This window comes from Macrobrachium rosenbergii, chromosome 54, assembly GCF_040412425.1.
Source record: "Macrobrachium rosenbergii isolate ZJJX-2024 chromosome 54, ASM4041242v1, whole genome shotgun sequence".
Classification (NCBI taxonomy): Eukaryota; Metazoa; Arthropoda; class Malacostraca; order Decapoda; family Palaemonidae; genus Macrobrachium; species Macrobrachium rosenbergii.
In genome coordinates this window covers 21572278-21589214 of record NC_089794.1, presented here as the reverse complement: position 1 = coordinate 21589214, position 16937 = coordinate 21572278, and the positions used below count along the sequence as shown (strand labels likewise).

General features: G+C 38.7%; 1 protein-coding gene across 3 annotated transcripts in view; it reads right to left on the bottom strand.

Moving 5' to 3' along the window:
* Positions 1-16937, bottom strand: part of LOC136834841 (organic cation/carnitine transporter 2-like) — a 65916-nt gene that overhangs the window by 7407 nt on the left and 41572 nt on the right. For all 3 annotated transcript variants that reach the window (XM_067097621.1, XM_067097620.1, XM_067097622.1), the window contains exons 4-11: positions 11317-11430; positions 6415-6673; positions 5318-5489; positions 4472-4598; positions 2192-2298; positions 1450-1664; positions 1067-1248; positions 654-826 (exon numbers count right to left, since the gene is read on the bottom strand). In XM_067097621.1, coding sequence (XP_066953722.1) covers positions 654-826; positions 1067-1248; positions 1450-1664; positions 2192-2298; positions 4472-4598; positions 5318-5489; positions 6415-6673; positions 11317-11430 — 1349 coding nt within the window. The remainder of the gene's footprint in view (positions 1-653; positions 827-1066; positions 1249-1449; positions 1665-2191; positions 2299-4471; positions 4599-5317; positions 5490-6414; positions 6674-11316; positions 11431-16937) is intronic.

Sequence of the window (16937 nt, the reverse complement as noted above, 5' to 3'; positions counted from 1 at the left end):
CATATGCAAGTTCTCCCTCCTTGACCAAGATCTGAACCTATGCATTTCAGGGCTGAGAGAAATGTGTCAGTGAATTTTAGTATACATGTGTAAACTGACTTGTTAAATTAGTACTGATAACTACTGCATGACACAGGAATAAGTCATGATTAGATAAGTTGTTGGGTGATATTCACAAAGCCTCATCAACACATTCTGTTACATTAGCAGCCCATAGAGACCACCCTACTTACGAACATTCAACTTGCAAACATTCAGAGATACGAACAAAAGGGATCGCAAACTGAAGTTGTGTTCGGAGCGTTCCCCTTTGCCACCTGTAAGTTCGGATTTTGTTTTGCGCGTGACTGTTCTGTACATACAGTACTGTATGCACAGTGTATTGTGTTTCAGGATGAAAAAACATACAACACTCTATTGATTTTATATCATAATGTACTTAAGTAAGCATGAAGAGTACAGTAACAAACCAGCAAATAATTCAGCATACAAACGGCCATCTGGAACTAACTCGTTTGTAAGTAGGGTGATGCCTGTACTTGCACCTGCTCCCAAAACAAAGTGAATTGCATGGTGACCATCTTTATCATGTTACAAAACAACATATGTTGCCGGACAGTATTAGGAAAACACATTAACTTAAGTATTCTTACCTGGTAGAACAGGGATTGTAGCAATATCCCTGGCCAGTGAAGTAAGTCTCTCCGTCCTGGAGTGAGTCTGGTAGCTTTTCGTTGATAGTCTCCGGCAGGAGGGCACAAAAGCCGCCCCCTATGATGGTCACAATGCCCATGATTAAGTAGGGAAGGAAGTGCCCGAACTTGGACTGAAAGGAAGACTGTGGGTTAGACTCAAGTACGTTTAGATGACAGGTCATTTGAATATTTCTTTGGGCCTAAGTCCCTTCTTTCACTTATCCATGTAACACTTTTCTAGTTCAAGCCAAAGGGAAGAAGCATCCAAAGCAATTGGTTAACTCCAAAACAACCCACAGTACTCTCAAAATGGTGGAGAGGATCAACACGAAAGAGATGTTTCTCTCACTCCGCAGACAAACCTCACTCACCAAATAGACAATGTACGGAGACAAGAAGGAAACGGCGCTGCCCAAGGTATGGATGGCACCGGCCCCAGAACTCCTGGCGACGGTTGGAAGAACCTCAACTATGTACTGCTGACCAACGTTGATTGACATCGTGATGAGGAACCTCCCGGCGATGGCTAGGGCAAATATGACGGTTGTTTCAGCTGAAAGGAAAAGACTCAGTGTTTAAATAGTTGTGTTAGTCTACCATTTCTGACTGACATCTTACCTATTTTGGTTATTTAAATGTACAAACTTGTCTGCTTAGCAGTGAGAGCTCACATATCAAGCTAGAGTGATGTCACACATGCACACACACCTTACAGCCAGAATAGGCCTAATAGCCAGTAATAGCATTCACTTACCTTCTGGCATCGCAGCAATAAGCAAACAGGCTACGCCGCTCAGAACCAGCGTCCAGACAGTAGTGTGTCGCCTCCCAATCCACTCTATGCCTATGATCGTCAAGAAATCGGCTGGGAGCTCCACAGCTCCCAACACAGTGAAGGAGATGAAGACATTTAGGCCTATGTTCTCTGTGTTTCTCATGTGGCCATCATACGCTAGGATAATCGTCATCCTGTGGCAGGAAAACAGTGTAAGTTTGTGAAAGGAATGACCTGAGCAGTATATGTGAAGTGTGAGAGATTGAAATAGGGGGGAAGAAGAGATATATGTAGGTGGGGAAACAAAAAATGGGCCCAAAATCTTTATTAAGGTGGTTTGGTCTTGTAGTGAGAACTGAAACAGAAATATTAAGTTGCAATACACTTGCAAATGTTAAAAATAAGCCTAATTAGTTACTACAGCGGGTGGGTTCCTTACTGGGAATAGGTGTAAACAGATGTATGAGGGTAACCTATTAGAACAGGATCAAAACTTGAAGAATAATAGCTTCTGTGAAAGTAAATGAAGAAACTTTTTAAAGCTTACTATTACAGTTCTAATTGCTGATTCAGCAGTTATGTGACAGAGTCAATAGACCATACACTGATTTTCTCTTAGGACCCCCTATTTTTTAGGGTATTAACCAAAGTATACGACACCAATTACCGACACCAGAAGAGTGTTAATGAGAACTACTGGCCACAAGAAATCCCATCTTACCACATGATACTCAGGAGAATGAACCGCATCCTCAGAACAGGCGTTTTCATGAGATCAACCACACCAGCCGTGCTCTGTTTCTGTGATGACTGCTCCTTCACATAATCCTGCACAAAAGGAAGAAGAAGAAGAAAGGGTCAATAAACACAAGCTAGTTTATAAGAGAGGAATGGTTTCAAAACTACAATCCTCTGGAATATTAGACACGATACTCTTAGGCCTTGGTCGAATAAAAACACCCTAAATTGTGAAATTTATAAACACATGGGTTCAAAAATGTTACTCTTTGGGATACCACATACTGTATAGGTCTAGCCACGCTAAAAACAGCTTTAGCCAAAAATCTCTCATTCTGTCACCATAAAACTGTGATGAAGACAGAGTACAGACTTTATCCCATATGTTACATAGCTGACTTTCTTGGCTCAGGGCTAACCAAGTCCAGGGAATGGCCAAGATAAATTTGAACAAATCTAAACTCATATATATTGTCATGCTATTCTTGGTTTGAGTCTGGAAGATTTAAAAAATGGTCACAATGGTCAAGCTGTTATGCACTTACAGGTACACCTACCAGGTCTACCTGAACAAGCATACCTGGACAGGTATACTGAATGGGTTTAGTATAACCACCTAAGACAAGTTTTTCATCCAATCATTTAGATGTATGAGTCAGTCACGCCTGTTCAGGCCAGCTTTCACAGGCAGTGCCCTGAAACTGTGTCATCTAATCAATGCTTTCTCATGTCCTAAGACAATTTTGAGCTTACAATATCTCAGCTGGCTACTGGCTCTATCCTCACCTGTTGAATTTAAGTGAACTTGATATTTCCGAGGCATTGTTTCCTAACTGACTGATTTTTGTCGAGACAGGAAGCTTCATAACAACCATGTCTCCTCTTCCCATATTTAACTATGGAAATCCATATTCATAACACTAAAAGTTTAGTGACTGTTTCTTTCATTTTACTGCCGGGTTTTGGAATCTTCCTCCAGTTTCTGTTTTTAGGACCATTATAACCCTCACTCCTTTAAGAAGCAGTATGTCAACCACTTCCTCCACGGCTAAGCCATTTTTTTTTTATTGTTTGTTCTTTTATCCCACTGGCCTTATTTCTAGGAAATTAAAACAAATTTTTGAAGTTAAGTGACTCTCCCACTTCCTTCGACTTTGACGTTTGACTCATTATTGTTTGCCAATTCTGTTCCGAGTGAAGATACTACATTACCTCTCCAGGGATTACATTTAAGCAAAGTCACGTTCTAATCCAGCTGCCAAGGGAAGAACAAGAACCAAGAATAACGGAGGCAGGGCTGCACCGTCACATGCACAACATCGTGTTACAAAATGCATTCATTAGGCTGCCATGCAACACTAGATGCTCCTCAAGCCACGGTCTTGTGTTGCATACTTTCAACCTTACAAATGTCCCTTGCAACTTCATGAGTTAACCATAAATCATCTAATCACGTCACAGAGTAACCGGAAATGCACTTGCCTAACTCAGCTGCCGCACAAGCAAGTGCATTTCCGGTTATGCTGTGACATGATTCGACGATTTGTGTCTTCGCATCAAATCATGTCACAGCATAACTGGAAATGCACTTAACTCAGTTGCACGAGGCATCCATAAGGTTGAATACTCATGCAAAATTAATCTTTCAGAGTTTATTCTGTTCACGGCCTGACCAGCGACACAAGTCATGAGATGCTGGTTTGTTATGATTCAATATGTCTTAGAGGGATCATCACCAGAGAAAAAACTTGGAGAACTGTGAACAAAGCATTTCTGTCCACGGATTTCAAATGAAATGCGCTAGGCAGGCTGCTGCTGCTGCAAACAATGTATTGTTTCTTAGCATCGGGTTTAATACTACTCGATTTGCTAGGAGTTTTATCTTGGCTGCAACTGAAATGCGGTGTAGTCTGCATAGCACAGTTGTGGAGTCTTCTGATCTCCAAATGTTTAAGCGAGGAGCAAATTCTTTCTTAATCTCCGCTGATGTCTCCTGAATTCAGGTGTGTGTGTGTGTGTGTGTTTCATTTTCTATTCCCTTACTCTTATTTACGTTCCACCTTCTCCTATGATTTATCTTTCTTTGCAGGTTGTTTCCCCTTTGGAGCCGTCATGGGTTTGTAAACTGTTGACTCTGTCCATAAGGGTTTTAAGCTGAAGATTTAAAGAAACCAAGAAAGCAACTCAACGCATAAAAGTACCTCTGAAGTACTCTGACCATTAAGTCAAACACTTCAAATACAATAAAAAAAAAGAGTCTGACCTTGAACTCTTCAATGAATTCTGGTGAAAGGACCTTCTTGTTGACCTGGGAGGCCTTCCTGACGATCTTCAAGGTTTCCTCCAGTCTCCCTTGACTTATCAGCCATCTGGCAGACTCTGGCAGGACCCTAAGGGAAGAAAATAAAGCAAAATATCAGTCAACTAGTGACAAAAATCACCTCTCCTACTTGGGCCCAGTCCAGTCCACAACAGCGTCTTACCACACTTGTGTTCTGTCTTTGTGCAAGGGCTTGTCCTGCCATATAAAAATGTTCCTCCACTGTTTGTCCTTTTGGTCGATTTTCTAACTATTAATGACAGAGACTTTTCAGTACCGGCAGCCAAGTTTCAAGAGGCTTACTCGGATGACATCAAACCTAAATTTGTGCCAGAAATTCTTGGCTTTAAAAACAGTTTGTTAGGCAGTTTGATGAATCCAGCACAAGTATGAAACACGACAGGCTTCTATTTCCTAGGAGGCAATGGATTAGTAACTTCTTTACTCTTGGCTTTAAAAAGTTTGTTGGGCAGTTTGATGAATCCAGCACAAGTATGAAACACGACAGGCTTCTATTTCCTAGGAGGAAATAACTTCTCTACTCTCAACGTTGAAACAGAAATACATATTTGCTGAATGACACCTAAAGCAACAGGAGTTGTTTCTCCAAGATGACACACCTAAAAATTTTTACAGATCAGCGACGGCAACTGAAAACTACGTTCACAACTTCCAATTTACTGAAGCGTTGGAAAAATTTGTTTCCAAGGAATTATTCAAAACAAATGAATTTCCACTGTGGAGGGTTTATTCGCTTTCACACAGACCAATCGACGTTGATCTACTCACCAGACAAAAACGATACAAAGGATCTGGGGAATGTGAATGATCACTGCATATATGGTCCAGCTCCTGAGGAAGTACGCCATCCAGGGCAGGGAACACATGGCTGCTGTCAGGAACAGCATTATGGGTATGTTGCCCATCACCGTGCGGTACTCGCATGAGACATACTCCATCACTGAAATAAATAGTAAATAAATGAGCCAAAAATAAGTGGATAAGTGAATAAATACTTTAAATACTTCAGTTACGAAACTGGCAAACAAAGCAGTAACTATGAAAAAATAAAACTTACTGAACCTCCTCTGAATACTGTTTTGCGAAGCAAAAACTGACAGGTTAGACTGAGGCAGACAGATTCGGTAGGGGAAGTCATTGGTTCGAACAGAATTAACAGACTGTGGGTATTCTAAGATATCTTCCTTTACAAATATCTTTCATGAAGACCTGATCTCGCTACAGGGTATGTGCAATAAAAATCAAAAAAGGAAATTACATTAAGAAGCTCTGATGAATTGTTTAATATTATGGATGGTGAATGGTAACATCAAACTGACTAATTCAATTCATTAAAATATGTTGGGATCATTCTAGAATTCATCCCTAAAGTGATATAGTTTTTACAAGCCTCCCAAGAATTGTGTGATTTTCTTTGCAGTTCCTAAACAGTTGACAGGATTGTTATCATGAAATGTTTCAGAACATAAGGGATTTTATTTTGGTTATTGGAAAATTTGCTGCTAAACAGATAGCAGAACTTTAATGAAGAATTCTCTGTGGAAAAAAAAAGGAGGGAACTTGCCTTTAGCACCCATGCTTCTTGAATATTATTGGAACTCTACCATAAAAAAAATTAAACTTCAAGAGAACACTTCGATTATATACACCACAGTATAGCGTGCATTAGTCTTATAATGAAATGTTATAAAACTTAATGTGTTTTCCTTTGCTTAATGGAAACTTTGGGGCTAAGCGGATGACAAGACTTTTCTGAAGACTTCCCCGTGAAAATTTGAAAGACAATAGCTGGAAATTATTGGAACCCTCCACAAAAATACAACAAAACGACAGCTTTTAAAAGCCCGCTTCAAGCGACCACTCACCGAGTATATACACCACAGTGTAGTGTGTATCGTAGGTCAGACCGACGATGAACCTGAGAACAGTGAAAATAACGAAGGAACGCGCGAACGCGGAGGCGACGCCGAAGATCCCGCAAGCGACGTTCGTCACCACGATGACGGGGAGGCGTCCCCACTTGTCGGCTGCCCAGCCGAGGATCGGGAGTCCTATGAAGGATCCGATGAAGAAGAACGACTGGCTGAAGGCGGGTTTCCAGTCGTCGTCGCAAACCCAGTTTAGCTGGAAAGAAAGGAAGTGTGGGATGGATGACGTGGATTTCATGATTCTGATTAAGCTTTGTATTCCAGTTTTCCTGGACTGCACTAGATGGTATGTAGTACTAGATAGTACTGGATAGTATGTAGTATTAGATAGTACTGGATAGTAAGTAGTACTAGGTATTATGTAGTACTTATAGTGTTGCATAGTATGTAATACTGGATAGTACTGGATAGTATGTAATACTGGATAGTACTGGATAGTATGTAGTACTGGATAGTACTGGATAGTATGTAGTACTAGATAGTACTGGATAGTATGTAGTACTAGATAGTACTGGATAGTATGTAGTACTAGATAGTACTGGATAGTATGTAGTACTAGATAGTACTGGATGGTATGTAGTATTAGACAGTACTGGATAGTAAGTAGTACTATGTATTATGTAGTACTTATAGTGCTGCATAGTATGTAATACTGGATAGTATGTAGTACTAGATAGTACTGGATAGTATGTAGTACTAGATAGTACTGGATAGTAAGTAGTACTAGGTATTATGTAGTACTAATAGTGCTGCATAGTATGTAATATTAGATAGTACTGGATAGTATGTAGTACTAGATAGTACTGGACAGTATGTAGTACTAGATAGTACTGGATAGTATGTAGTACTAGATAGTACTGGATAGTACGTAGTACATACCACACGTGTATGTATACATAAAAAAACTTGTCACAAAACACAGGGTGAATAAGAATCAACAACTTATTGAAGGACCTTGGGTAGGCCTAACCAGTGCTTCGCAAGATTATCCAGCATTGGCCTAAAATTCGTTCTCCACTCTCTCTCTCTCCAGAAGGCTCCTTCCTTCTTAAAATTACGTTCCCGTCTCTCTCAAAATGGTATACACTGGTTCTTGCCCATAGCGAGGGTCGCCTACGGTAGAAATCTTCGTAAAAAAGGCGAGTAACTCTTTGGATGAAACCCTGTTAACGGGGAGAGAGAGAGAGAGAGAGAGAGAGAGAGAGAGAGAGAGAGAGAGAGAGAGAGAGCCTAACCTTGTCTGATGTAACTGAAACCAGACGATAACGATTTTCTTCATCTACGAGTTGTATAAATGTTATAAATCTGTCCTAAATCTGTCCTTTTTTGTGCCATACATGTAGTCAGCCTTCGATCTAACCGTATCTCACTCTCTGTCTGTCTCTGTCTCTCTCTTTCTCTCTCTCTCTGATGACAGCGTCTTCTGTTATAGCATCAAATAAAGGCGGCACTCTTTACAGAAGAATGCGGTATTATTCAGCAGAAAATATTCGACAGTTATCAATATGATATTCAAACCGAAATGACCACGAACATGTAGTACGTTTTAGATGTTGCCACTTTTCCCAGATTTGGTCAGTGCTCCACCAACAACTAGCAAGCGTCATCTTGGCCTGAGTTTATTAACAGCCCTTAAACTTTCCTACTTAAAACAGCCTGTTACAGTTGTTCTCAAAAGAAAGTATACCTTAGTTTTACCAGACCACTGAGCTGATTAACATCTCTCCTAGGGCTGGCGCGAAGGATTAGACTTAGTTTACGTGGCTTAAGAACCAATTGGTTACTTAGCAACGGGACCTACAGCTTATTGTGGAATCCGAACCACATTATAGCGAGAAATGAATTTCTATCACCAGAAATAAATTCCTCTAACTCTTCAACAGCCGGCCGCGAGAATTGAACTCCGGCCCATCGAGTGACAGTCTGAAGCTCAAGCGAGTCGGCCAACAAAGGGCTACAGTTGTTCTCAAACTCATAAATTAACTGGTGGTGTATTTTGTCACATTTTAAAGACAAGAAAGTACCGTTTATGCTTTCAATTTCTTAATGTTCTATTTTAATGTGAAGCTTACCAACCATTAGTGTTAATCAGTGGATTATAACATTATAACGAGAGAGAGAGAGAGAGAGAGAGAGAGAGAGAGAGAGTGGAGTGTCAGACGAAAGAGGGAGAGAGAGAGTGGAGTGGAGTGTCAGACGAGAGAGGGAGAGAGAGAGTGGAGTGGAGTGTCAGACGAGAGAGGGAGAGAGAGAGAATGGAGTGTCAGACGAGAGAGAGAGAGAGAGAGAGAGTGGAGTGTCAGACGAGAGAGAGAGAGAGGAGTATCAGATGTGGAAGACAAGTCCTGACCGAATTTGTACTATGTACGCTTTCAATCTTTTCATTTTTAAACTAAATGTGAACCTTGTAGGCCAATAGTGTTAATGGATTATACCGTAAGGTTTAATTCTGAGAGAGAGAGAGAGAGAGAGAGAGAGAGAGAGAGAGAGAGAGAGAGAGAGAGAGAGAGAGAGAGAGAAAGCGCATAAGATATAGTGTACGAGACTTAGGTTCCGTCCGAACTTGTATCCCACATTCGTGGACAGAATATCCCCTACGAAAAGGCCTTGAGATATTTATCCAGTACATTCTCTCTCTCTCTCTCTCTCTCTCTCTCTCTCTCTCTCTCTCTCTGAATAAGAGCTTCACTTTCTGCGCACAACAATTCACTAAATTAAAAACGTCATATAAGACGGAGAGGGAATTTAATACATGCAGACCCCTTACACTGAGCAGTTTAAAAAAAAAAATTCTCACTCATGAGCAGATGTTGTGCAAGAGAACGTTCCCCATCCCACAACCCAACGCTTTAATACTCGGGTCACAATGAGACCCAAGACAGGCCTGCAGAATGCTTATTCTTCTTTTCTTGGCCTACAGAACATTAATTCTTCTTCTTGGTATCTTAAAAATTGAAAGGAGCAACCTACTTCATATAATAATGGCCGTTATAATAAGGGTAATTTTTTTTTAGTCCTGAGATCGGTTAGATACGGCACTGAGCGCCGTAGGAGAGAGAGAGAGAGAGAGGGTGTATGACTTACGTAAGCACTATTGTAGTTTTCATACTTTTATTTGAGGAGTGCACCAACAAACTTGCATAATAATAATAACTACATTTCTACTCAGATAATCTATCTTTATGATTTCAATTCTTATAATGTTTCTTGTTTGTTGAAATAATAAAAATAAAAAAGTTGTAAAAACAATAGGCTTTTGGAGTTGAAAACATGTCAAAACTTAAGCCCTTAAAGCTGACCTCCGACCTTGAAAAATAAGTTGCCCTCCAACCTTGACAAATAAGCTGACCTCAGACCCTGAAAAATAAGTTGACCTCCGACCTTGAAAAATAAGTTGACCTCCGACCTTGAAAAATAAGTTGACCGCCGACCTTGAAAAACAAGCTGACCTCCGACCTTGAAAAATAAGCTGACCTCCGACCTTGAAAAATAAGTTGACCTCCGACCTTGGAAAATAAGTTGACCTCCGACCTTGAAAAATAAGTTGACTTCCGACCTTGAAAAATAAGTTGACCCCAACCTTGAAAAAATAAGTTGACCTCCGACCTTGAAAAAATAAGTTGACTTCCGACCTTGAAAATAAGTTGACCTCCAACCTTGAAAAATAAGTTAACCTCCAACCTTGAAAAATAAGTTGACCTCCGACCTTGAAAAATAAGTTGACCTCCGACCTTGGAAAATAAGTTGACCTCCGACCTTGAAAAATAAGTTGACTTCCGACCTTGAAAAATAAGTTGACCTCCAACCTTGAAAAATAAGTTGACCTCCGACCTTGAAAAATAAGTTGACTTCCGACCTTGAAAAATAAGTTGACCTCCAACCTTGAAAAATAAGTTGACCTCCAACCTTGAAAAATAAGTTGACCCCTGACCTTGAAAAATAAGTTGACCCCGACCTTGAAAAATAAGTTGACCCCGACCTTGAAAAATAAGTTGACCTCCGACCTTGAGAATTAAGCTGACCTCCAGCCTTGAAAAGTAAGTTGACCCCCAGCCTTGAAAAATAAGATGACCTCCAACCTTGAAAAATAAGTTGACCTCCGACCTTGAAAAATAAGTTGACATGAGACCTTGAAAAATAAGTTGACCTCCGACCTTGAAAAATAGGTCAAGATTAAAAAATATATATTGGAGGCAAAATAGGCAGCAACATCCAATGTATTTACCAACCGGTCAAAGAATAATAATTTTTTTGGAGTTTTAAATTGATAGGCGCATTAATAAGTAAAACTTAGAGGTGTTGGACAGCAAAGTTGAAGAAAGGAAGTGGGAATGGAGGTACAGTAAAAGGCCAAAAAGTGGGGGTATCTAGGGGTCCAGGGGACCCTTCAGTAATGCCTACAGTACACCATGTGAGGTGCTCTGATGGCACACCCCCCTCTGTCATGGACAAACGCACATACGACGTCATAAGATGACTGAATCTAGACCAGAAGTAACGAGAACGATCATAGAATCCATAGGCATTACACTTCACTTTTACAGGTACTACATCAGTCACTGCTCCATTTATCAGTGGCCACTTCCTTTCCCCTACCTCCAAATTTTGGAATTCTACATTTACTTATGCATTCCAAGGATTCTAAGGCCTATTTTTCATGAGGAGGGTTTACTGGCTTAATGACTGTATGTATATATACATACATACATACATTATATATATATATATATATATATATATATATATATATATATATATATATATATAATCATGTATATAAATAATTATATAAATAAATAAAATATATATGCATATATATATATATATATCGTTACATACCTCTGACGTAATGGTGGGATAATACGTCTTGAAGTCGTACGTCCATCCATATGTGCATCCCGTTATGTTCCACAGGGTTGTGGGATCTTGTGATGTCATGTTCCCTTGCAACAGCTGCAATAAATACATAAATAAAATAGATAACCAAGATGGTGCTTCAATATTATACAAATTACAATTGCCACATTTTGAGATGAGTATTTGGGGTGAGGGGTGCCGGTCCTATACCACTTGTCAACCTGTCTACGACCCAATACAGTTGACTAATTATTAGGTACATATCTCAAGGCTCTAGTCAATGAACTCTGATTAGACTCTCAGAAAATATGCCTAAATCACTCCGTCTTGCCCCAGAATCGAACCCGGGTACAGTCTTTTAAGTGACGTACAGGCAGTTAGCTGCTCGTCTTTGGAATTTCATCAAAATTGGTCAATCTGTTTTTGAGTTATGCAAATGGCTTATACACAAAATTAAATTTGTAATATGGATAAAATACATTAATTATTTAGGCTTTCACCAGTGATTAAATGCTTTTCAAAATTCCATGACAAATGATCAACATAATTCAGATAGGATGCAAAACTATTAGGCCTATGCAAGTAAATTACAAAATTACGTTTGCTCCAAAATGATCACCAGCGAATCTTAAATATTATCTTCGAAAGATTGGTCAAAATATTCCTAAGTTATAATTCAAAATAACAGACACAGAATTACGAAAAATTACTAAAAAAATAGCTGTCAATCTTAAGATTAGATTAACCTTCATACAGAATTCAAGAAAATATTTGTCACAAATAAACAAAGCAACAACACAAAGTAAACAATTGCATTTAAACAATCAACAAAAACAAACACCACATTGCAAAGGCGCTTAAATATAGCGAGCAAATAACATTTCACCCGGATTAGATGATTTTTTTTTCTATAATATATGCTCAGTGCGTCCGAAGACAATTCTTGAACATTTACGAGATCTAACTTCCAATGAGGCTAGTGAAGGTCATAGTGATCAGAGCCAATATATATAAAGGGTTTCTTCAACTCAGGTGGTGGGGGAGGAGCCAATGCTGTGACGTCACAAGCGTACCGCTTCTGGGCTTATCTGTTGAATTAACCAGGAAACCTTTAGGTTTTATACATTTATTTCTAGTGATCTCTCTTTCCTGGTCTTGCTGATCTTTCAACAGTTGCATCAGATGAAGAAGAAGCTGCAAAAATTAAAAGAAAATTATTCCTGCTATTATTGTTGTATATTTTATGATTAGTCATATTCTATGGGGCCCTCTTTGGCTGGAGATGTGTGTCCTGATTTACCTCTACAACAATAAGATCAGCAGCATCCTGAAGGGAACAACAAAGTTATGCATGGTATGGAAATCCCAATATGAAAACTTCGTCTTGTTATGTCTAACTAGAATACATAGCATGACTTTAAGAACTTACATGTCAAAGAACAATCGGTGTCAACACGATGGGCCCCAAAAGCTTCCCAAAAGTGGAAACTTAACCCATATCAAATTGTGATAAGCAAAAAGGCATACAAACAGACACAAAAAAAGGCAATATCTCCCCGAGCTTTGTTGCAGAAGTATGAAAAATAAGACATGAAGTGCACTGACAAGAATAATTTGAGTGGTGAATTAAAAGGGGCGTTGGCACAAAGGGTGGGAATATTGTGAGATGTAACCTATCATTTGGATTCCATATTCATTTCAAATATTTAGTGAAAATCAAATAAAATGAGCTACTGCAGGAGGGCGAGGACGATGACAACTAAAATTCTAATCTATGGGAATAAATAAGGAGTTGAAAAGGGATCCCATGGTCTTTGATATCATAATAGGTTAAATAATGAGTTGGATTGTCATGAAGAGATGATTTTAGACATAAAACCATAAAAAACGAATCTGAGCTTTCTTTAAGCCAACTTGTGAATTAAGACTTAAGAAATTGTGAAATAATAAGAGCTCAGATCCGTTTACACAATGATTAGTCACTTTATAGGAGACTGTGACCTAATTCCCTGATTCATAGTGGAACTGTTTTGAGGTTTTCCTCTTGTTACACCTTTGGAACCTTTTACTGCCCATTTCCGTTTCAGCGCTGAATGACCTCGTAGGTCCCATTGCTTGGCCTTTGGCCTCAACTCTATATTCAGTTCAATTCAGTTCGATAAACTCATCTCCTTCGCCACTGCCTCGCCTAGTGAAAGTTGCTCAAGAAAGGCCAACAGATTCAACCTAGCCACAATTTCTAGCTGTAATCTCCCGGAGCTGACTGTTAATTGAATCTCATTGTTGCACAATGAAACCCAGTACTATGGCGTTTGCTGTTGATCTTGTCACAGGTTGTTCTATTAATAATTACACCGAGTGTTTCAGTCCTCATTTGCTGTTCTATAACTGTGTGCAATAAGGTATAATTTTGTAATTAGTCTGAGTTTCCAGTAGAAACTAACCAGGTGTTTCTGTTGTTTACATATCAGTCAAGGTCAGTGGTTCTGCAGTCTAGTAATATCCCCTACATTTGTCACTCAATGTGTCTAAATATATAACAAATATATATATATATATATATATATATATATATATATATATATATATATATATATATATATATATATATATATATGTATACATATATGAAGATAAGAAGGCCCATAAAACATTGCAACCATATAGTTCGAGCACTTCCTTCTGTGCCCCTGTTCACTGGAAAAATATGGACAGATGAAATGTTACAAGGGTAAATATGCAAAGCATATATAGGTGTGGCATTAAGTCTCCGATGGTATGCAGGTGGCCGTTTCCTAAGGAGGAGGAGAGTCAACTGTTCCCTAGTGGTTTCGGCCCACGAACTCCCGTTCGGCGTCGATTCTGGTGGTTGTGTGCCCTGGAACACCTTCTTCAGGAGCGGTCTGAGGATTAAAGCGTCGACGTCGTCCGATTTCCAATGTCCTCCTGACAAGTTCGTATTGTTGGTTTGATTGATGATAGCAGATTCCAGCATCTTTCTTTTGTACGGACAGCTACTTTTGAAAACCAGCTCCGCCCCACTCCAGTTTATGATATATTACATATATAAATATATATGTAATATATAAATATAAATATAAATATATATATATATATATATATATATATATATATATATATATATATATATATACATACATATATAAATTATATAAATTTCTGACTCGCATCAGGATCGAACCCAGGTCTTTCAACCGACAGGCAAGGGCGCTGCCCACTAGGCCATACAAGTCATAAAAGAAATTTGAACGTGAGAGCAACTGCACCCAAGGAATTACCTGACCAAGCTAACTGCTTGTATGGCCTAGTGGGCAGTGCCCTTGCCTTTCAACTGAAAGACCTGGGTTCGATCCTGATGTGAGTCAGAAATTTATTTCTGTTCCACGCGTGATTGTGTGTTGATTATTTTATATATATATATATATATATATATATATATATATATATATATATATATATATATATATATATATACATATATGAAATATGTGTATATATATATATATATATATATATATATATATATATATATATATATATATATATATATATACATACATATTAGGCGTTAGGACGTGACCTTATTGTATCATGCACTAATGGGTCCATATGAAATGTCAGCCATAAATCATAACACAGAATACATACCAAACACGAAAATTGAATCCGGACCCACTAAAACTGTGAACATTTTATTTTTTGGTGGTGGCATCTCGCACCACCTGGGTGATGTTAACTGTAATAAAATTGCTGCTTCTCGATATCAACGTTGCTCTAATCAGCGATAAAAGAAATTTAAAAAAAAGCTCGGAGATAGAGAGTACTTATCGGCCGAATTGGTGTCGATTCACTTTGTGATACAAGCAAACGCAAATCCCTCGATGAGAGTGAACTTGCTTTAGACATTTGTCTAATCGAGTTTTCTGTACAGCGTATAATGCTGTACGAAACTCTCAGCCACGGCCCGTGAAACTTTCAGCCATTTTATCAGCCACGGCTCATTAAACAAGTAAAGAAAGCGCGCAAGTTTCTTCTCCGGCGCAATCGAGTTTTCTGTATAGTGTATAATGTTGTATGAAACTCTCAGCCACGGCCCATGAACCTTTCAGCCACCGCTCGGTGGTGGCATGTGTTGTTGGCAACTAAAGTGGTGCCAGACGCACGGTCATGGCTAACTTTAATCTTAAATAAAATAAAAACTACTGAGGCTACAGGGCTACAGTTTGGTGCGTTTGATGACTGGGCGGTGGATGATCAACATACCAATTTGCAGCCCTCTAGCCTCAGTAGTTTTTAAAACCTGGGGGCAGACAAAAAATAAAAAAAAAAAAGTGCGGACGGACAGATAAACAGCCATCTCAATAGTTGTCTTTTACAGAAAACTAAAAAAAAAAGTAAATAGTGCAATAAAATAAGAAAACATTCTGAGAAGATTAAAGAAATAATTTTTCTTCAGAACTTGTTTTATGGAATATACGTTACTAATGAATACATTTTTGGTGTTGCTTTTAAAGTATTGATGATTTACTTCCTACCGTTTCTGTTTAGAAACAGTGACATAAAATCATTTGACACAGTTGACCACAATCTGCTGCTCGAAGACCTGAGAGCAGCAGACATCGAAGATGGTGTACACAAATGGAACAAAAGCTACCTAGAAAACAGGAAGGTTACAGTGGTTATATCAAACGTGAAGTCAGAAAAAAAATGCCTAACAAAAGGAGTGCCCCAAGGCAGCGTTCTGGGTCCACTGCTATTTGGCATTTACACAACTGAACTATCTAGAATTCTAAATAAGCACAAGGTTAAGTATAAACTGTATGCTGTTCTATTTTCCTGTCGAAACGGTAGAAGTCGCCATTAGTAAAATTGATTCAATATACAATGAGAGATATAAAAAAATGGATGTCGGCGAAGAAATTGAAACTTAATGAAGACAAAACTGAGTGTCTACTATTTAGATCTGACACTGCACTACGAAAATATGAACACTTCAAAAGAATAACTATGGGTTCGTCAACGACAAATACTGTGGCAGCAGTGAGGAACTTAGGAGTATTTATTGATAATAAATTGTCGATGAAGAACCATATATTGCATATTACAAAAACCTGTAGCTATCATATTAGAAACATTGCATTTATTAGGAAATACCTAAACGAAGATACTCTGAAAACAGCAATTTGCAACCAAATACTTTCGGGGCTTGACTACTGCAACGTTATATACTGCGGTCTCCCTAACTTCCTACTAAGAAAATTGCAAGGAGTACAAAATAGAGCGGCCAGATTATTAAAAGGACTACGTTCTCGTGACAGAATAACCCCAGCACTAATGGAGCCACATTGGCTCCCAGTAAAAGCAAGAATAGAATGCAAAATACTTCTTATAGTCTTTAAAACACTTAAGATATGGTGAACCAACATATATGAGAGACTGGTTAAGCTTCTTCAGGCCTGAAATTAATATTGTAATCAGACATGCAAGTGAAGCCTATGGGATATTTGAATCTAGAACAGATATTGTAAGTCAGGCGAGAAAGCATTTGTACAACAAAATACCGCCTGAAGTGAAGATCATAC